Source organism: Bufo gargarizans, chromosome 1 (assembly GCF_014858855.1).
Source record: "Bufo gargarizans isolate SCDJY-AF-19 chromosome 1, ASM1485885v1, whole genome shotgun sequence".
In the NCBI taxonomy this organism is placed as follows: domain Eukaryota; kingdom Metazoa; phylum Chordata; class Amphibia; order Anura; family Bufonidae; genus Bufo; species Bufo gargarizans.
Window position 1 is genome coordinate 736,503,200 of NC_058080.1, and position 21,505 is coordinate 736,524,704.

Below are 21,505 nucleotides of genomic sequence, written 5' to 3' on the forward strand. Positions count from 1 at the left end.
TCAGCATGTCCTTCATGGATCCAGCCCTGCTGGAAATATGGTGTTCCAACAAGATAACACTGCTACACACTGCTCATGCTCTTCAGCAGCTCCCCTTGCCTGCCAGCTCTCTCCCCCATGGAGAATGTCAAGAACTGGATGGGGCAGATTTCCCATATACAGCAGCCAACAACCACCTTGTCTAAACTACAGCTCCAAGATGGAAGAGCATGTAATGACCACAGGAGGATATCCAGCCTCTGTAGGACCACACAGAGGCTGGATATCCTCCTAGGACCACAGGAGGATATCCAGCCTCTGTAGGACCACAGGAGGATATCCAGCCTCTGTAGGACCACAGGAGGATATCCAGCCTCTGTAGGACCACAATCAGAGAATATCCAGCCTCTGTAGGACCACAATCAGAATATCCAGCCTCTGTAGGACCACAATCAGAGAATATCCAGCCTCTGTTCGACGACGACCAGCACCACTAAAAGGATATCCAGCCTCTGTATGACCACCACCACGGGAGAATATCCAGCATCTGTTTTATCATAAACATAGGAAGATAACCAGGGTTTTATGTTCTTCTCTCGTTTTCCACTAGTGTATCAGTAGATGGAGAAAACCAGAAAGTCCAATTTAAGCTCCAATCCCATTTGATATCTACTGAAATGTCTATTCTGGAGTCTTGAAGGCGAGAGAAACATGGAAGAATGAAGTTAATGCAAGATGTGAAAGAAGAGAGGACGTTGTGATTCAGGGAACCGGCAAAGTTATCAACTTATTATAAAGCCCAGCAGGAAATTCCAAGGTCGATTCTATCTTAGGCATCAGTTCTAGTCTGACGTGATTAAGCCTCAAGGTCGGTTCTAGCTCACTTTCTGTTCTGGCCTCAAGGTCGGTTTTAGCTTGATATCAGTTCTGGCCTCAAGGTCCGTTCTAGTCCATTATCTGTTCTAGCTTGATATCTGTTCTGGCCTCAAGGTCCGTTCTAGCTCGATATCTGTTCTGGCCTCAAGGTCTGTTCTAGATAAATATCTGTTCTGGCCTCAAGGTCTGTTCTAGATCAATATCTGTTCTGGCCTCAAGGTCCGTTCTAGATCAATATCTGTTCTGGCCTCAAGGTCCGTTCTAGATCAATATCTGTTCTGGCCTCAAGGTCCGTTCTCTAATGATCTGATTATTAAGTATTTAAAAACAGTTATCAGATTTCTAGAAATCTAAAGTGAACTGCAGCGAGCTGGACATGGCGGCCGTCCCGGCTGATTGCTCTGCTCCTAAGACTCTGCTGCCGGGGCCAATGATCGGGAAGTTTCATGCAAACGTTTGGGTGCCTGATCACTGTCCTGTGTAAACAAGCACTGACCACCTGGAAATTGTCATATGCAGTATTAAAAATGGACCGGCCGGAGTAAACACATGGATAGTCCTCCTCCTGCTTTTCCACTCTACTCCACAAATCAGAAGAAATCCACATGTACACGGCGGGTATAAGCCCCGCTATTACTAAAGGGGTGGTCTGACTCCAGCAGATGGCATTTATCATGGAGACAGTTAATACCAGGCACTTACCAATGTATTGTGACTGTCCATATTGCCTCCTTTGCACCCCGCTGAGCAGAGGTAAGTCACACCAGGCGGGTCTCAGGCTAGACCACTGGGACATATGACTTTAGACTGCCGTCAGAGGGTATGTCTGCGATTCTGAATAAATGGGGCGTCCTAACATTTTACTTCACCAGCGGGAGGATGACATCAGAACATTCATACAGTGACTTACACCCAGGAAGACACACACTCATTACAGGTGTCCATCACACACGAGGTTCCCCACCGTTCACCCCAATATGGGGAAAAGTCAAATGTTTGTTCAGTAAACAAAGAAGGCGTCTACTGAACGACAGCAAACAGAGATCTTGACAATTGTGAGAATAGGAAAATTGCAGAACTTGTTGTCATTATACAAAGAATTTTGTTTATGGAATGAAGCTTCCCGCTCAGGACAGGACAGGACTGGCTCGTCGCTACAGCTTCACGTTTATGAACAGAATACCAGAACAATGTAGACTGACACAGAGAGGATAGTACAAAGGGATGCTATGACTGTAGATGCTAGTAACAATTTATAGGTTTTTCAGAGCCTCGGGAAAGTTGGGTGCCTCCCTCTCCTCCACACTGGCCATGTAAAGTCAGCCATTATACAGTATCTGCCTAGGAGAAACTGGACAGGACAGAAGGATAGACTAAAGGCTCCACTGGGGGTCCAGGGGCAGAGACCTCAAGGGTGTGTCCTGGGGCTAGGAGGATCACACTGACAGCCCTGTGGCCCCTATGTCCCTGCAACAGGAAGCTGAGCAATAAACCTCATATCAAATACATATATTTCATTGACAACATAGTTCCAGGAGTCCAACCCAGAGAACCAGGTGTTATGTGCCTTCAGAGGTCCACACCGGGGCATCAGTGAAGTCTGTGCCTCTAGAGGTCTCCACCAGATGTCAGCAGGGTCTGTGCCTCCAGAGGTCCATACTGGGCTTCAGTGAGGTCCGTGTATCCAGAGATCACCACAGGCATCAGTGAGGTCTGTTCCTCCATAGGTCCCCACTGGATGTCAGCAAGGTCTATGCGTCAAGAGGTCCCCACCGGGCTTCAGGGAGGTCTGTGCCTCCAGAGATCACCACAGGCATCAGGGAGGTCTGTGCCTCCAGAGGCCCCCACTGGATGTCAGCAAGGTCTATGTGTCCAGAGGTCCCCACCGGGCTTCAGGGAGGTCTGTGCCTCCAGAGATCACCACAGGCATCAGGGAGGTCTGTGCCTCCAGAGGCCCCCACTGGATGTCAGCAAGGTCTATGTGTCCAGAGGTCCCCACCAGGCTTCAGTGAGGTCCGTGTATCCAGAGATCACCACAGGCATCACTGAGGTCTGTGCCTCCGAGTCAGTGAAGTACGTGGGTCCAGGGGTGCCCACTGGAGCCGGTCACAGGGCGGTGATCTCTGGGAGTGAGGAGGACAGGTGCAGGGCCACAGGGACGTGATCCGACAGGCCGGCCAATCGTGTGATGAACTGGAACTTCTCTACAACCTAGAAATAAAATCAGTGTGAGAAACACTGGGGGAAGCAGATAAAAGGGAACTCCACTTACAAACCAAAGAGGGGGCTTAGAGGGCAACTTCTCTCGTGAACCAAGGCAAAGAAAGGAACTTAAAGGAAACCCCACATAACAGCAAAGGTGAGGGGAGGTGGCTTAAAGGGAACCCCATGTATAAACCAGGATGAGGGGAGGTGGCTTACAGGAGAAGCCAGGGTTCCTGCACATAGGGAAGCACGGCCTGCTGATACGGTGGTCCTGCCCTTTGGTACACTCCCCTCGTGGCCTCCATCATGGTGTACAATCCAGCCCCCACTATAGCTGTGGTTACTGGCTAGGGTGCTTGGTGTGGAGACTCATCTGAGTAGATGTGATGTGTTTGTGGTCAAGTGCGGAAGTCTATGGTCTGGTCTATCCACCGAGCAGGTGCCTGGTGATTCATGGGGGCTGATGCTCCTCTTCACCCACTGGGTCAACACATGGAGCAGGCAGCTGTTGGTCACATACTCACAACCGGTAGCAGAGTGTCCGCCTCCCGATGCAGAATATAATCGATGCGTCGTCCCGTCCATTGTCCATCACCATCATCATCATCATCATCCTGAGGTAATGGTGCCGCAACATAAAGCCGGCGCTCGCTGTCTGACTGGAGGGTGCTGCAACGAGAGAATCCAGTCATGAGGAGGGGGGTGATGGAGTCCTGGACCAGCACCCTCCATTATCATCATCACTCACCTCTTCAGCCTGGCTGGAGAGTTCACAGCTTCATGGTACAGAAACTCCTGTCGGAGTAGGGTCCCTGAGGAGACAGAACCGTGGTCACACAGAGGAAGATAAAGGTACAGTATGGTGGTCAGAGAGCAGAGGAGGAACATACAGTATGGTGGTCAGAGAGCAGAGGAGGAACATACAGTATGGTGGTCAGAGAGCAGAGGAGGAACATACAGTATGGTGGTCAGAGAGCAGAGGAGGAACATACAGTATGGTGGTCAGAGAGCAGAGGAGGAACATACAGTATGGTGGTCAGAGAGCAGAGGAGGAACATACAGTATGGTGGTCAGACAGCAGAGGAGGAATGTAAAGTATGGTGGTCAGAAAGTGGAGGGGGAGCATATGGTATGGTGGAGCCATACTATGTTAGTAACTGAACACCAGGTGGAGCCATACTATGTAAGTAACTGAACACCAGGGGGAGCCATACTATGTAAGTAGCTGAACACCAGGTGGAGCCATACTATGTAAGTAACTGAACACCAGGTGGAGCCATACTATGTAAGTAACTGAACACCAGGTGGAGCCATACTATGTAAGTAACTGAACACCAGGGGGAGCCATACTATGTAAGTAACTGAACACCAGGGGGAGCCATACTATGTAAGTAACTGAACACCAGGGGGAGCCATACTATGTAAGTAACTGGACACCAGGTGGAGCCATACTATGTAAGTAACTGATCACCGGGGGCGCCATACTATGTAAGTAACTGAACACCAGGGGGAGCCATACTATGTAAGTAACTGGACACCAGGTGGAGCCATACTATGTAAGTAACTGAACACCAGGTGGAGCCATACTATGTAAGTAGCTGAACACCAGGTGGAGCCATACTATGTAAGTAACTGAACACCAGGGGGAGCCATACTATGTAAGTAACTGAACACCAGGGGGAGCCATACTATGTAAGTAACTGGACACCAGGTGGAGCCATACTATGTAAGTAACTGAACACCAGGGGAAGCCATACTATGTAAGTACCTGAACACCAAGGGGAGCCATATTATGTTAGTAACTGAACACCAGGTGGAGCCATACTATATAAGTAGCTGAACACCAGGGGGAGCCATACTATGTCAGTTCATGCCGTCTTCATGTACTTCATTTTTTTGGGGGGTTTAAATTAAGTCTAATGGTCGGACGACCCCATTAAAGGGTAACTAAACCTTTGCTGGAATATCGAGTGTGTGGAGTAGAGATCCCACACACTTTCTATAGATCCGTACTCCACATGCTAGAAAAGTGGAGCGGAACCCATGAAAGCTGAAGGGGCAGAGTGCTCGGAGTGGTGCTTCTGCCCCCTCCTGTATTTTTTGGCAGTGGTTTACTTACAATTTCACTGATTCTTTTCTTTTGGCTAGTGAAGGAGTCAGACTACTGCCCGCCATACTGCTGTCCACTACCTGTGACCCGGCACCACCATTACACTAGCCCAGCTGTGGCTACAATATGCAGACACCTAGTGTCGCCTCCCCCCACCTCAGAAGCTACCCAGTGCTACACCTCCACTCACTCAGAAGCTGCGGCCACCTAGTAATAAAGCCCCCCGCCAGAAGCTGCGGCCACCTAGTAATAAAGCCCCCCGCCAGAAGCTGGGGCCACCTAGTAATAAAGCCCCCCGCCAGAAGCTGCGGCCACCTAGTAATAAAGCCCCCCGCCAGAAGCTGCGGCCACCTAGTAATAAAGCCCCCCGCCAGAAGCTGCGGCCACCTAGTAAAAAGCCCCCCGCCAGAAGCTGCAGCCACCTAGTAATAAAGCCCCCCGCCAGAAGCTGCAGCCACCTAGTAATAAAGCCCCTCGCCAGAAGCTGCGGCCACCTAGTAATAAAGCCCCCCGCCAGAAGCTGCGGCCACCTAGTAATAAAGCCCCCCGCCAGAAGCTGCGGCCACCTAGTAATAAAGCCCCCCGCCAGAAGCTGCGGCCACCTAGTAATAAAGCCCCCCGCCAGAAGCTGCGGCCACCTAGTAAAAAGCCCCCCGCCAGAAGCTGCAGCCACCTAGTAATAAAGCCCCCCGCCAGAAGCTGCAGCCACCTAGTAATAAAGCCCCCCGCCAGAAGCTGCGGCCACCTAGTAATAAAGCCCCCCGCCAGAAGCTGCGGCCACCTAGTAATAAAGCCCCCCGCCAGAAGCTGCGGCCACCTAGTAATAAAGCCCCCCGCCAGAAGCTGCGGCCACCTAGTAATAAAGCCCCCCGCCAGAAGCTGCGGCCACCTAGTAATAAAGCCCCCCGCCAGAAGCTGGGGCCACCTAGTAATAAAGCCCCCCGCCAGAAGCTGGGGCCACCTAGTAATAAAGCCCCCCGCCAGAAGCTGCGGCCACCTAGTAATAAAGCCCCCCTGCCTGAAGCTGCGGCCACCTAGTAATAAAGCCCTCCGCCAGAAGCTGCGGCCACCTAGTAATAAAGCCCCCCGCCAGAAGCTGCGGCCACCTAGTAATAAAGCCCCCCGCCAGAAGCTGCAGCCACCTAGTAATAAAGCCCCCCGCCAGAAGCTGCTGCCACCTAGTAATAAAGCCCCCCGCCAGAAGCTGCAGCCACCTAGTAATAAAGCCCCCCGCCAGAAGCTGCGTCTATCTCGGCCTTGTTCCCCACAAATGTAGATGTGACACAGCAGAGATGAAGCACGTTTCTCTTCTCTGAGGTGCAACAGAGGGACATCACCAGGAAGGACTACATAGCGAGTTGTGTCCTCCATATGTATGTGAGGAATCCATCCCAAGACCCAGCAGTGCGCCCACAGCTCTCCATGAGGTCTACATCTTCTCAGGACTCACCTATGGTCCCAGGACGATCTCGTCCTGCGCGGTCTCTGCACGGATCTCTATAAATGGAAAATAAGCCGTGCTTCTGCTCCAGACAGTCATCTGAAAGAGGGGAGAAAGGAGGAATCAGGAGACGGAAAGCAGCACAGAGGGCACCAAAACAGGCAGAATATAGAGGAGAAGCCCAGGTTATACCAGCATGGTCCAGATCACTATATACACAAGAGGGTGTATAACTTATACCAGCTGTACATGTATAACTCTATACAGGAGATGCCCAGGTTATACCAGCTGTACATATATAATTATATACAGGAGATGCCCAGGTTATACCAGCTGTACATATATAATTATATACAGGAGATGCCCAGGTTACACCAGCTGTACATATATAATTATATACAGGAGATGCCCAGGTTATACCAGCTGTACAGATATAATTATACACAGGAGATGCCCAGGTTATACCAGCTGTACAGATATAATTATATACAGGAGATGCCCAGGTTATACCAGCTGTACATATATAATTATATACAGGAGATGCCCAGGTTATACCAGCTGTACATATATAGTTATATACAGGAGATGCCCAGGTTATACCAGCTGTACATATATAATTATATACAGGAGATGCCCAGGTTATACCAGCTGTACATATATAGTTATATAAAGGAGATGCCCAGGTTATACCAGCTGTACATATATAGTTATATACAGGAGATGCCCAGGTTATACCAGCTGTACATATATAGTTATATACAGGAGATGCCCAGGTTACCGTCCTGTCCGGTTCCTGATTTCAGTGGCGATCCTGCAGTTCAGGCAGCTCCGCTTCCGCTATGGTCCTGACACTGGCATCACATCCTCGCCCTCTCTGGGTCAGCGACATGTATGTGGGAGGCACCCGTGTATCGTGCCTCTTCCCTGTATCAGTCATGATGGAGGATGGGCATGGCTGAACTGAGCGCCTCACAGCTGACACGTCGAGGGGGAGGACGTGATCTGCACGCGTCAGGACAAAGGTTAGAAGCTTGTACCCCAATACCCCAGGATCTAGCGGTCTCGGCGGTGGGATCCCCGAAACGAGTCAGGACAAAGGTTAGAAGCTTGTACCCCAATACCCCAGGATCTAGCGGTCTCGGCGGTGGGATCCCGCCACCCACTGAAACGAGTCAGGATTTCGTGGATTTTTTTGACGAAGCTTCATGTTTAGTGTTTGATAGGACGGCACCAGCAAAAAACGGAATGAGACGAGTACGAGATACACTGTGAAGGGGGATTTTCTGGATGTCCCGGTCAAGGATCTCTTGGATGAGGCATTAAATAAAGTTTCGATCAGGGCAAAAATGGAAAAAAAAAATAAATAAAAAAAAAAATCTGACCAGTGTCCCTTTATGTGGTGATAACTTCAAAACAGTTTTACTTAGTTTTTTCATCACATATTGTACATCATGACTCTGGTAAAATGGAGTCAAAATATTTCATTTTTATTTATAAAAATATTACCAAATTTACCAAAAATTTGGAAAAGTTCACAATTTTCAAAATTTCAATTTCTCTGCTTTTAAAACAGAACGTGATACCTCCTAAAATAGTTGTTCCTTTACATTCCCTGTATGTCCACTTCATGTTTGGATCATTTTGGGAAAGACATTTTATTTTTTGGGGACGTTACAAAAAGTTTAGAAGCAAATCTTGCAATTTTTCAGAAATGTACAAAAACCCACTTGTGACGAAACCAACCTCGCCACGGTGTTTTGGAGGGGGCTGGTTGCTAGCCTCTTGCCTCAGGATTATGGCCCATACTAACTGTAAAGGAGAGGACAGACCGGCCGCACAGCTTAAATCTGTCTTTGGAATTGTATTTTATGTTATTATGCGTTCGGTTAAATTGTATGTTATGTGAGGGCACCCAGATAGCTAATATTATTGTATTCGTGTATTCTGAGTGCCATTCACCTAATGATATGCACTCAGACTTGAGCTATCTGGGGATATGTTAAATGTCTGTGTTTGCTGTGGGGGTGTGCCATTGTGTGTTTGGGTGGTGATTCCTGTCCTGTTGTCTCCACGTGTGTATTGGTGTTTTCCCTTTGTCCTGAGACATAATTGGATTGCTCCTCGGGTGTCGCCAGGCAGAGAGGAGGAAACCATGATGCATTGTGGGGATGTGTTGTGTCTGTGTATCCTGAATTTCTGCATATCTGTCCTGTGTCGCAGTCTCCATTCTGGTCCCCTAAGGGCGTGGCCACCAGATGGGGACCTGCATAAATACGGGCGGGTAGCCCTCAATAAAGTGTTCCTGTTTTATCCTTCATCATGCTGAGACTGGTGTTTGGATAACTGATCAAACTGGGGGATTGCTATACGCTGAAGATTTGCTATACTCCCCTGGCATAACTACTAGCTCTTGTAAGAGCTGTTCCTGCTCTCTGGCTGTAGGAGAGGTTCACCCACTGGAGCCTGGAGCCTTGTCGTAGGTCCAGCGTGGGTGGAGGACGGTGAGACCCCAACCAAGCTGCGGCGGTTCGTGGGGTCTGCAGGGCGTACGGTGTCAAGTGGAGTGCTTGGAGTCCTCGGAAAGCACTAGGAGCATCTATCGACGGAGGTACCCGGTCGGGGTGCTAGGAGATTCCGTTACATTGGTGGCAAGCAGTGGGATGGCGTCCTAGTGTGAGGAGAAGCAGCTCGGAGACACCGTTCGTGGAGTATATTGAGGGCAACGCTAGTATCCGTACAGCGCCCCTGGCTACAGCAGGATGGAATCGGCTAGTCTTCGAACAGCGTTCCACTACGAGGAGGATGATGACCCGGACTGGAGGGATGCAGTCCGGAAAGGCGTCTGGCACGAGGCCCTGGAAGATGTACAGCGTCGGCGGGGCGAGTGTCTCCCCAGTGAGGAGCAGCAGTTGCGGATGCGAGTGGCCCTGCGAATGCCCCTTCTGGGAGAGGAGCCCCTGAATGAGTGGGTGACAGAACTGGAGAGCCTGGTATGGAAGGAGCTTTGGCTAGATGACGCCTACCAGGCACTCTGGTGGTATGTGATTCGGCACTCTCCCTGGATGGCTGAGCACGACAGACCCGAGGGTGAGGATTATGATGGCCCTGGCCTGTTGTTTGAGGCCTTCGCAGAACCGGAGTTCGGAGATGCTGGAGGGTCCCGGTTCTGGGATATCTATGACTACAGAGAGGCTATGCATGATTGGGCTACAGCGAGAGAGGTGAGACAAGACCTGGCATCTCTAGTGCACAAAGGAGTGGGAGCTGGAGCAGGACTACCAATACTTCTTCAGCTCAATTCGGTCCCAATATACACTGCCAGAGAGCTGGGTGGCAGTCCCAGACCTACAACCCTACAGCTGGGAAGACCCGACTGAAGTATCCCCTGCTTCAGTACCAGCTACAGAGGTAGGGGTCCTCATAGACTGGTCCTGTGAGGAACCACAACAGGCAGGTGGAGACGGGACCGAGGGCTCTCCACCGGGATGCTGGGAATGCTGGCCCAGACCCTCAGCAGCAGCCGGAGTTGCCAGGTGTGGACGCAGGTGATCCTGACTCGCAAATGTTGAGGGACCTCACAGACTGGTCCTGGGAGGACCCACAGATGGCAGGTGGAGATGGGACCGAGGTCTCTCTACTGGCCCTACAGGGATGCTGGGCCGCCTGCCCAGATCTCCAGCGGCAGTGCATATCACAGGGAGAGGAGACAACCGGTCTCTCTCCCCAGCGGCAACCTGAGTTCCAGGGGGAGGAGATGCGGGGTCCCTCTGCCTTACAGCAACCAGAGTCCTGGGGAGGAGAGGCAACCGGCCTCACCTTCCACCAGCAGCCGGAGATACCGGGAAAAGGGGAACACAAGCCCCTCTGCATGGGCGCAGATGAGACCGCGGGCTCGGTGCCAGTCCTACAGGGATGCTGGACAGTCGGTCCAGATCCCCATCCATCTCCGCAGGGATACCAGGAGGAGGAGGTAAGCGAGCCCTCCCCTTCCCAGCTACTTCCCAACAGAGTTCTGGGGGCAGGGGATGAGCCTGCGCTACCCACTGATTTCTTCCCAGCGGAAGAGCTGGCATCAGGGCAGAGCGCAGTCGGCCTCTGCCCTCCTCTATCCTCTTCTCCAGAGCCGGACATCCCACAGGCTACCCCAGCGGAAGAGCTGGCCTCTGGGCAGAGCGCAGTCGGCCTCTGCCCTCCCCTATCCTCTTCTTCAGAGCCGGACTCCCCACAAGCGACCCCAGCGGAAGAGCTGGCATCTGGGCAGAGCGCAGTCGGCCTCTGCCCACCAAGTACCTACAGCTCCAAGCTGGAGAACCACAAGGCAGCAAGGAGTCGCAGATGCCCGCTCAACAGCTGGGGACATACGGAACAGAGCCAGGCCCCAAAATTCAACAGGTCCAGTATGGGGTTGTGGTTGGACTGCCAGACTAACTCAGGTACTGACCGTGAGGTCAGGTATCTGGTTAGTCTTCCCTGGAAGGGGGAGATGTGTGACGAAACCAACCTCGCCACGGTGTTTTGGAGGGGGCTGGTTGCTAGCCTCTTGCCTCAGGATTATGGCCCATACTAACTTTAAAGAAAACAGACCGGCCGCACAGCTTAAATCTGTCTTTGGAATTGTGTTTTATGTTATTATGCGTTCGGTTACATTGTATGTTATGTGAGGGCACCCAGATAGCTAATATTATTGTATTCGTGTATTCTGAGTGCCATTCACCTAATGATATGCACTCAGACTTGAGCTATCTGGGGATATGTTACATGTCTGTGTTTGCTGTGGGGGTGTGCCATTGTGTGTTTGGGTGGTGATTCCTGTCCTGTTGTCTCCACATGTGTATTGGTGTTTTCCCTTTGTCCTGAGACATAATTGGATTGCTCCTTGGGTGTCGCTAGGCAGAGAGGAGGAAACCATGATGCATTGTGGGGATGTGTTGTGTCTGTGTATCCTGAATTTCTGCATATCTGTACTGTGTCGCAGTCTCCATTCTGGTCCCCTAAGGGCGTGGCCACCAGATGGGGACCTGCATAAATACGGGCGGGTAGCCCTCAATAAAGTGTTCCTGTTTTATCCTTCATCATGCTGAGACTGGTGTTTGGATAACTGATCAAACTGGGGGATTGCTATACGCTGAAGATTTGCTATACTCCCCTGGCATAACTACTAGCTCTTGTAAGAGCTGTTCCTGCTCTCTGGCTGTAGGAGAGGTTCACCCACTGGAGCCTGGAGCCTTGTCGTAGGTCCAGCGTGGGTGGAGGACGGTGAGACCCCAACCAAGCTGCGGCGGTTCGTGGGGTCTGCAGTGCGTATGGTGCCAAGTGGAGTGCTTGGAGTCCTCGGAAAGCACTAGGAGCATCTATCGACGGAGGTACCCGGTCGGGGTGCTAGGCGTTCCGTTACACCACTTTTTAAAAAGGACCAGTTCAGGTCTGAAGTCACTTTGTGACACTTCTATAATAGAAACCACCCAAAAATGACCCCCTTCTAGAAACTACACCCCTCAAGGTATTCAAAACTGATTTCACAAACTTTCCACAAGAAGGAAAATGTAGATGAAATTTCAGAATTTCATTTCTGTCAGATTAAGATAATATTATTAATATTCATCTGACAGGTTTTTACGGACGCGACAATACCAAATATCACTCCTTTTTTTTGTTGTTTCAGTTTTGCATAAAGCATTTCTAAAAAAGAAAAAAAAATTTTTTTTTTGTGTCTCTAGTTTTTTTAAATTTTTTGTGCAACTGTCTAAGGCCTCTTTCACACGTGCGTTGTCCGGATCCGGCGTGTACTCCACTTGCCGGAATTACACGCCGGATCCGGAAAAACGCAAGTGAACTGAAAGCATTTGAAGACGGATCCGTTCAGTGTTACTATGGCAGCCAGGACGCTATTAAAGTCCTGGTTGCCATAGTAGGAGCGGGGGAGCGGTATACTTACAGTCTGTGCGGCTCCCGGGGCGCTCCAGAGTGACGTCAGAGCGCCCCATGCGCATGGATCATGTGATCCATGCGATCACGTCATCCATGTGCCTGGGGCGCCCTGACGTCACTCTGGAGCGCCCCGGGAGCCGCACGGATGGTAAGTATGCTGCTCCCCGCTCCCCACTACACTTTACCATGGCTGCCTGGACTTTAGCGTCCCGGCAGCCATGGTAACCATTCAGAAAAAGCTAAACGTCGCATCCGGCAATGCGCCGAAACGACGTTTAGCTTAAGGCCGGATCCGGATCAATGCCTTTCAATGGGCATTCATTCCGGATCCGGCCTTGCGGCAAGTGTTCCGGATTTTTGGCCGGAGCAAAAAGCGCAGCATGCTGCGCTATTTGCTGCGGCCAAAAAACGTTCCGTTCCGGAACTGAAGACATCCTGATGCATCCTGAAGGACGGATTGTCCATTCAGAATGCATTAGGATAATCCTGATCAGTATTCTTCCGGCATAGAGCCCCGACGACGGAACTCTATGCCGGAAGACAAGAACGCAGATGTGAAAGAGCCCTTATGTAGGGGCTCATTTTGTTTCGGTATGAGATGACAGTTTGATTGGTACTATTTTAGGGTGCATATGACTTTTTGATTACTAGGTATTACACTTTTTGTGATGTAAGGTGACAAAAATAAAAAAATAAAAATGGCTTTTTTGACAGTTTTTATTTGATCTTTTTTACGGTGTTCACCTGCGGGGTTAGGTCATGTGATATTTTTAATAGAGCAGGTTGTTACGGACGCGGCGATACCTAATATGTCTACCTTTTTTTATTTAATTTTTACATTTAATAATATAATAACATTTGCAAAGACAGGTGCGCTCTGCGGTCTTACTAAACCCTCAAACTGATGGTAAAAATTGAGAGATTAGCCAACATATCCTGCTGTGGAGGACATCTCTGAGCCCGAGCACCGCGCCAAGGTTTCTCAAGTAGCTCGGGACCTAACACTCACCTACCTGTGCCGTATGGGCAATACCAGGACCAGTGGGAAAAGAAGAGTAAGGTCTGACTCATGGCCAACTCCCCAGTTACCTCCAGCACGTAGCCATGCTTGCAATGGGAGGAGGGAGGAGTCTGCGAGTCCCACTCAAGACTGGCTGGTCCGGCCCTGGCCTCGCAGGTGCACCTAAATGTAGCCTGTGGATGGAGAACATCCTCCACTGTATGCATTTTGCTGGGGAATCGCCATTAGCAACGGGCCACAAGTGCAGGATCTGCTCCCGTTTATACACAGGCACAACTGCACGTGGGTTTGAGCACTTCCTGCCTGTATAACACCACGCCATTTTTTCTGTTGGTTTTTTACATTTAACACAATAAAAAGCTTTAAAAAAAAAATTATGTTTTAGCTTCTCCATAGTCTGAGAGCCATAGTTTTTTTTTTTTTTTTTTTTGGGCGATTGTATTAGGTAGGAGCTCATTTTTGCAGGATGAGGTGACGGTTAGATTGGTACTATTTTGGGGGGCCTACGCCTTTTTGATCGCTTGGTGTTGCCTTTTTAGTGATGTAAGGAGACCAAAAAATATATATATATATATATATTTTTTTTTTATAGTACAGTTTTGATTTTTTTTTTTTTTTTTTTTTTTATGGAACACCTGGCGGCCGCTCCGTGGATGTGCCAGCTGCCAATTGGCTTTCCTTCAATAAACAGAAGGATCATCTTCAGTCTGAATTCTGGTTCCACTACACAGAAGATTCAGAATGACATAAGGCAACCCGGACAAGCGGCAGAGGACAGTCCTACCTGACGAGCAGTTGTCAAAGTTCAGATCTCCACAGAGAACATCAAAGGCAACAAGTTCCCCGTCCTGAGTGTTCTCAGCCTGGAAGTCAGACACCCACTGAAGGAGCAGAGACATCTGGTCACAGCGTATGGTGGCATCGCCTGAACAGAGGGACAGAGACACCTGTTCAGAGGAGAGGGCGGCTGCAGCATCTCCAACGATCATCACTGCACATATCCAGTGATGGTCACTCCTTATATCCATCTCACCATATCCAGTGACGGTCACTGCACATATCCATCACACCATATCCAGTGACGGTCACTGCACATATCCATCACACCATATCCAGTGACGGTCACTGCACATATCCATCACACCATATCCAGTGACGGTCACTGCACATATCCATCACACCATATCCAGTGACGGTCACTCCACATATCCATCACACCATATCCAGTGACGGTCACTCCTTATATCCATCACACCATATCCAGTGACGGTCACTGCACATATCCATCACACCATATCCAGTGACGGTCACTCCTTATATCCATCACACCATATCCAGTGATGGTCACTCCTTATATCCATCACACCATATCCAGTGATGGTCACTCCTTATATCCATCACACCAAATCCAGTGATGGTCACTGCACATATCCATCTCACCATATCCAGTGATGGTCACTCCTTATATCCATCACACCATATCCAGTGATGGTCACTCCTTATATCCATCACACCATATCCAGTGATGGTCACTCCTTATATCCATCACACCATATCCAGTGATGGTCACTCCTTATATCCATCACACCATATCCAGTGACGGTCACTGCACATATCCATCACACCATATCCAGTGACGGTCACTGCACATATCCATCACACCATATCCAGTGATGGTCACTCCTTATATCCATCACACCAAATCCAGTGATGGTCACTGCACATATCCATCTCACCATATCCAGTGATGGTCACTCCTTATATCCATCACACCATATCTAAAGAGTGTCACTCCACAAACGTGCACACAACTCTCATCTCTTGGCATCACGGACCTGGCCTTCTCCTGGATCACACCATACCTCACAGACCGGACGTTTAGCGTCTCCCACTCCCGCACCACCTCCTCGTCTCATTCCCTCTCTGTTGGTGTCCCACAAGGCTCTGTCCTAGGACCCCTGCTCTTCTCAATCTACACTTTCGGCCTGGGACAGCTCATAGAGTCCCATGGCTTTCAGTATCACTCACACGCTGACGACACACAAATATACCTCTCTGGTCCAGACATCACCACCTTACTATCAAGAATCCCACAATGTCTATCTTCTATATCATCCTTCTTCGCCTTTCGCTCTCTAAAACTTAACATGGATAAAACAGAAATCCTCATCTTTCCCCCACCTTACTCAATCCCCCCGACTGACCCATCTATCACGATCAATGGCTGCACACTCTCCCCGGTCAACAAAGCCCGCTGCCTCGGAGTGACCTTGGATTCTGCCCTTTCCTTCTGACCGCACATCCAAGCTCTTTCCACCACCTGCCGCCTCCAACTCAAAAACATCTCCCGCATCCGCGCTTTCCTTAACTTTGAATCTGCGAAAATGCTTGTACATGCCCTCATCATCTCCCGCCTAGACTACTGCAACATCCTCCTCTGTGGCCTCCCATCTAGCACTCTCGCACCCCTCCAATCTATCCTCAACTCTGCTGCCCGACTAATCCACCTCTCACACTATTAGTCCTTTGCCTCTCCCCTCTGCCAATCCCTTCACTGGCTCCCCATTGCCCAACGAATGCACTTCAAAGTACTAACAAACACATACAAGGCGTCCATAACCTGTCCCCTCCCGACATCTCTGAGCTACTTTCCCGATATGACCGTCACTCCTCATATCCAATGATCATCACTCCCCATATCCATCTCACCATAACAAACAGTATCTCTTCATATCATTACTTCTCATACAATACTTAATCACTCTGTCACACCATATCCGACAAATGATCCTCACTCCTCATCTGTCCCACCATATCTACCATTCCTTATATCTGACATATCACATCACGTCTGTCATTCTTCATAAATGACCATTACTCCTCACATTTGTTATACCGTATCTGATCACCACTTCCCATATCCACAAAATCATATCCCCAACCGCCACACCCTAGCCAATGAGGGTCACTCCCCCCATCCGCCACACCCTAGCCAATGAGGGTCACTCCCCCCATCCGCCACACCCTAGCCAATGAGGGTCACTCCCCCCATCCGCCACACCCTAGCCAATGAGGGTCACTCCCCCCATCCGCCACACCCTAGCCAATGAGGGTCACTCCCCCCCCATCCGCCACACCCTAGCCAATGAGGGTCACTCCCCCCCCATCCGCCACACCCTAGCCAATGAGGGTCACTCCCCCCCCATCCGCCACACCCTAGCCAATGACGGTCACTCCTCCCATCCGCCACACCCTGGTCACCCATCTGAAGCTAGTCACTCTATCAAATCTTATCTAATGATTGTTATTCCTGACATCAGACCATATACGATGATCATCACTGGAACACCACAGCAGTGGTCAGACCTCAGCCACCACACCACAGCAGTGGTCAGACCTCAGCCACCACACCACAGCAGTGGTCAGACCTCAGCCACCACACCACAGCAGTGGTCAGACCTCAGCCACCACACCACAGCAGTGGTCAGACCTCAGCCACCACACCACAGCAGTGGTCAGACCTCAGCCACCACACCACAGCAGTGGTCAGACCTCAGCCACCACACCACAGCAGTGGTCAGACCTCAGCCACCACACCACAGCAGTGGTCAGACCTCAGCCACCACACCACAGCAGTGGTCAGACCTCAGCCACCACACCACAGCAGTGGTCAGACCTCAGCCACCACACCACAGCAGTGGTCAGACCTCAGCCACCACACCACAGCAGTGGTCAGACCTCAGCCACCACACCACAGCAGTGGTCAGACCTCAGCCACCACACCACAGCAGTGGTCAGACCTCAGCCACCACACCACAGCAGTGGTCAGACCTCAGCCACCACACCACAGCAGTGGTCAGACCTCAGCCACCACACCACAGCAGTGGTCAGACCTCAGCCACCACACCACAGCAGTGGTCAGACCTCAGCCACCACACCACAGCAGTGGTCAGACCTCAGCCACCACACCACAGCAGTGGTCAGACCTCAGCCACCACACCACAGCAGTGGTCAGACCTCAGCCACCACACCACAGCAGTGGTCAGACCTCAGCCACCACACCACAGCAGTGGTCAGACCTCAGCCACCACACCACAGCAGTGGTCAGACCTCAGCCACCACACCACAGCAGTGGTCAGACCTCAGCCACCACACCACAGCAGTGGTCAGACCTCAGCCACCAGACCATATTCAATAATCATCATCACTCCTCATCCATTAACACGTCAGATAATCAATCCTCATATCCATCACCTCCATACAAGATCATGCCTTTCAAAAGATATATGCATGCAGAGTCAGTCCTCATCCCAGAATATCAAGGCCACACGTTATACAGGACACGGGTCTGATTTAGTGATATTACCCATAGAAAGAGAAAGAGAGAGATGTGTGATCACAGGATATGGTGGGACATCTCATCACAGTGTACGGAGGCATCACCTAGACACACAGAGATAGAGGTGTCTGATCACAATGGTCCATAGTAGCCAGACATGTAGAGTACACAGGGGGAGAGGGGGACACCAACCAGAGTACACAGGGGGAGAGGGACACCAACCAGAGTACACAGGGGGAGAGGGGGACACCAACCAGAGTACACAGGGGGAGAGGGGGACACCAACCAGAGTACACAGGGGGAGAGGGGGACACCAACCAGAGTACACAGGGGGAGAGGGGGACACCAACCAGAGTACACAGGGGGAGAGGGGGACACCAACCAGAGTACACAGGGGGAGAGGGGGACACCAACCAGAGTACACAGGGGGAGAGGGGGACACCAACCAGAGTACACAGGGGGAGAGGGGGACACCAACCAGAGTACACAGGGGGAGAGGGGGACACCAACCAGAGTACACAGGGGGAGAGGGGGACACCAACCAGAGTACACAGGGGGAGAGGGGGACACCAACCAGAGTACAACAGGGGGAGAGGGGGACACCAACCAGAGTACACAGGGGGAGAGGGGGACACCAACCAGAGTACACAGGGGGAGAGGGGACACCAACCAGAGTACACAGGGGGAGAGGGGGACACCAACCAGAGTACACAGGGGAGAGGGGGACACCAACCAGAGTACACAGGGGGAGAGGGGGACACCAACCAGAGTACACAGGGGGATAGGAGGGACACCAACCAGAGTACACAGGGGGAGAGGAGGGACACCACACCAGAGTACACAGGGGGAGAGGAGGACACCAACCAGAGTACACAGGGGGAGAGGAGGGACACCAGCCAGAGTACACAGGGGGAGAGGAGGACACCAAGCCAGAGTACACAGGGGGAGAGGAGGACACCAACCAGAGTAACACAGGGGAGAGGAGGACCCAACCAGAGTACACAGGGGAGAGGAGGACACCAGCCAAGTACACAGGGGGAGAGGAGGACACCAGCCAGAGTACACAGGGGGAGAGGAGGACACCAGCCAGAGTACACAGGGGGAGAGGAGGACACCAGCCAGAGTACACAGGGGGAGAGGAGGACACCAGCCAGAGTACACAGGGGAGAGGAGGACACCAGCCAGAGTACACAGGGGTAGAGGAGGACACCAGCCAGAGTACACAGGGGGAGAGGAGGACACCAGCCAGAGTACACAGGGGGGAGAGGAGGACACCAGCCAGAGTACACAGGGGGAGAGGAGGACACCAGCCAGAGTACACAGGGGAGAGAGGACACCAGCCAGAGTACACAGGGGGAGAGGAGGGACACCAGCCAGAGTACACAGGGGGAGAGGAGGACACCAGCCAGAGTACACCGGGGGGAAGGAGAGGACACCAGCCAGAGGGTACACAGGGGGAGAGGAGGACACCAGCCAGAGTACACAGGGGGAGAGTAGGACACCAGCCAGAGTACACAGGGGGAGAGGAGGACACCAGCCAGAGTACACAGGGGGAGAGGAGGACACCAGCCAGAGTACACAGGGGGAGAGGAGGACACCAGCCCAGAGTACACAGGGGGAGAGGAGGACACCAGCCAGAGTACACAGGGGGAGAGGAGGACACCAGCCAGAGTACACAGGGGGAGAGGAGGACACCAGCCAGAGTACACAGGGGGAGAGGAGGACACCAGCCAGAGTACACAGGGGGAGAGGAGGACACCAGCCAGAGTACACAGGGGAGAGGAGACACCAGCCAGAGTTACACAGGGGGAGAGGAGGACACCAGCCCAGAGTACACAGGGGGAGAGGAGGACACCAGCCAGAGTACACAGGGGGAGAGGAGGACACCAGCCAGAGTACACAGGGGGAGAGGAGGACACCAGCCAGAGTACACAGGGGGAGAGGAGGACACCCAGCCAGAGTACACAGGGGGAGAGGAGGACACCAGCCAGAGTACACAGGGGGAGAGGAGGACACCAGCCAGAGTACCAGGGGGAGAGGAGGACACCAACCAGAGTACACAGGGGAGAGGAGGACACCAACCAGAGTACACAGGGGGAGAGGAGGACACCAAGCCAGAGTACACAGGGGGAGAGGAGGACACCAACCAGAGTACACAGGGGAGAGGAGGACACCAGCCAGAGTACACAGGGGGAGAGGAGGACACCCAACCAGAGTACACAGGGGGAGAGGAGGACACCAAGCCAGAGTACACAGGGGGAGAGGAGGGACCACCAACCAGAGTACACAGGGGGAGAGGAGGACACCAGCCAGAGTACACAGGGGGAGAGGAGGACACCAGACCAGAGTACACAGGGGGAGAGGAGGACACCAACCAGAGTACCACAGGGGGAGAGGAGGACACCAACCAGAGTACACAGGGGGAGAGGAGGACACCACCAGAGTACCAAGGGGGAGAGGAGGGACACCAACCAGAGTACACAGGGGGAGAGGAGGACACCAAGCCAGAGTACACAGGGGGAGAGGAGGACACCAACCAGAGTACACAGGGGGAGAGGAGGACACCAAGCCAGAGTACACAGGGGGAGAGGAGGACACCAGCCAGAGTACACAGGGGGAGAGGGACACCAACCAGAGTACACAGGGGGAGGAGGAGGACACCAACCAGAGTACACAGGGGGAGAGGAGGACACCAACCAGAGTACACAGGGGGAGAGGAGGACACCAACCAGAGTACACAGGGGGAGAGGAGGACACCAACCAGAGTACACAGGGGGAGAGGAGGACACCAACCAGAGTACACAGGGGGAGAGGAGGACACCAACCAGAGTACACAGGGGAGAGGAGGACACCAGCCAGAGTACACAGGGGGAGAGGAGGACACCAGCCAGAGTACACAGGGGGAGAGGAGGACACCAGCCAGAGTACACAGGGGGAGAGGAGGACACCAGCCAGAGTACACAGGGGGAGAGGAGGACACCAACCAGAGTACACAGGGGGAGAGGAGGACACCAGCCAGAGTACACAGGGGGAGAGGAGGACACCAGCCAGAGTACACAGGGGGAGAGGAGGACACCAGCCAGAGTACACAGGGGGAGAGGAGGACACCACAGAGTACACAGGGGGAGAGGAGGACACCAGCCAGAGTACACAGGGGGAGAGGAGGACACCAGCCAGAGTACACAGGGGGAGAGGAGGACACCAGCCAGAGTACACAGGGGGAGAGGAGGACACCACCAGAGTACACAGGGGGAGAGGAGGACACCAGCCAGAGTACACAGGGGGAGAGGAGGACACCAGCCAGAGTACACAGGGGGAGAGGAGGACACCACCAGAGTACACAGGGGAGAGGAGGACACCAGCCAGAGTACACGGGGAGAGGAGGACACCAGCCAGAGTACACAGGGGGAGAGGAGGACACCAGCCAGAGTACACAGGGGGAGAGGAGGACACCAGCCAGAGTACACAGGGGGAGAGGAGGAACCAGCCAGAGTACACAGGGGAGAGGAGGACACCAACCAGAGTACACAGGGGGAGAGAGGACACCAACCAGAGTACACAGGGGAGAGGAGGACACCAACCAGAGTACACAGGGGGAGAGGAGGA

General features: G+C 52.2%; 1 protein-coding gene across 2 annotated transcripts; it reads right to left on the reverse strand.

Annotated features, from left to right (window-relative positions):
- Positions 1-1,937: 1,937 nt before the first annotated feature.
- LOC122924918 (sphingomyelin phosphodiesterase 5-like) lies at positions 1,938-18,472 on the reverse strand. 2 transcript variants are annotated; one of them, XM_044276465.1, is made up of 6 exons: positions 17,927-18,472; positions 14,345-14,485; positions 6,621-6,710; positions 3,809-3,872; positions 3,585-3,729; positions 1,938-3,066 (listed from the first exon to the last, which is right to left on the reverse strand). In XM_044276465.1, the coding sequence occupies exons 1-6, from the start codon at positions 17,928-17,930 to the stop codon at positions 2,962-2,964; spliced, it is 549 nt and encodes a 182-aa protein (XP_044132400.1). In that variant the 5' UTR covers positions 17,931-18,472; the 3' UTR covers positions 1,938-2,961. The 2 variants fall into 2 exon arrangements, with proteins under 2 accessions (XP_044132400.1, XP_044132399.1); XM_044276464.1 differs by lacking the exon at positions 17,927-18,472 and having other exon boundaries at positions 14,345-15,468.
- Positions 18,473-21,505: the final 3,033 nt, after the last annotated feature.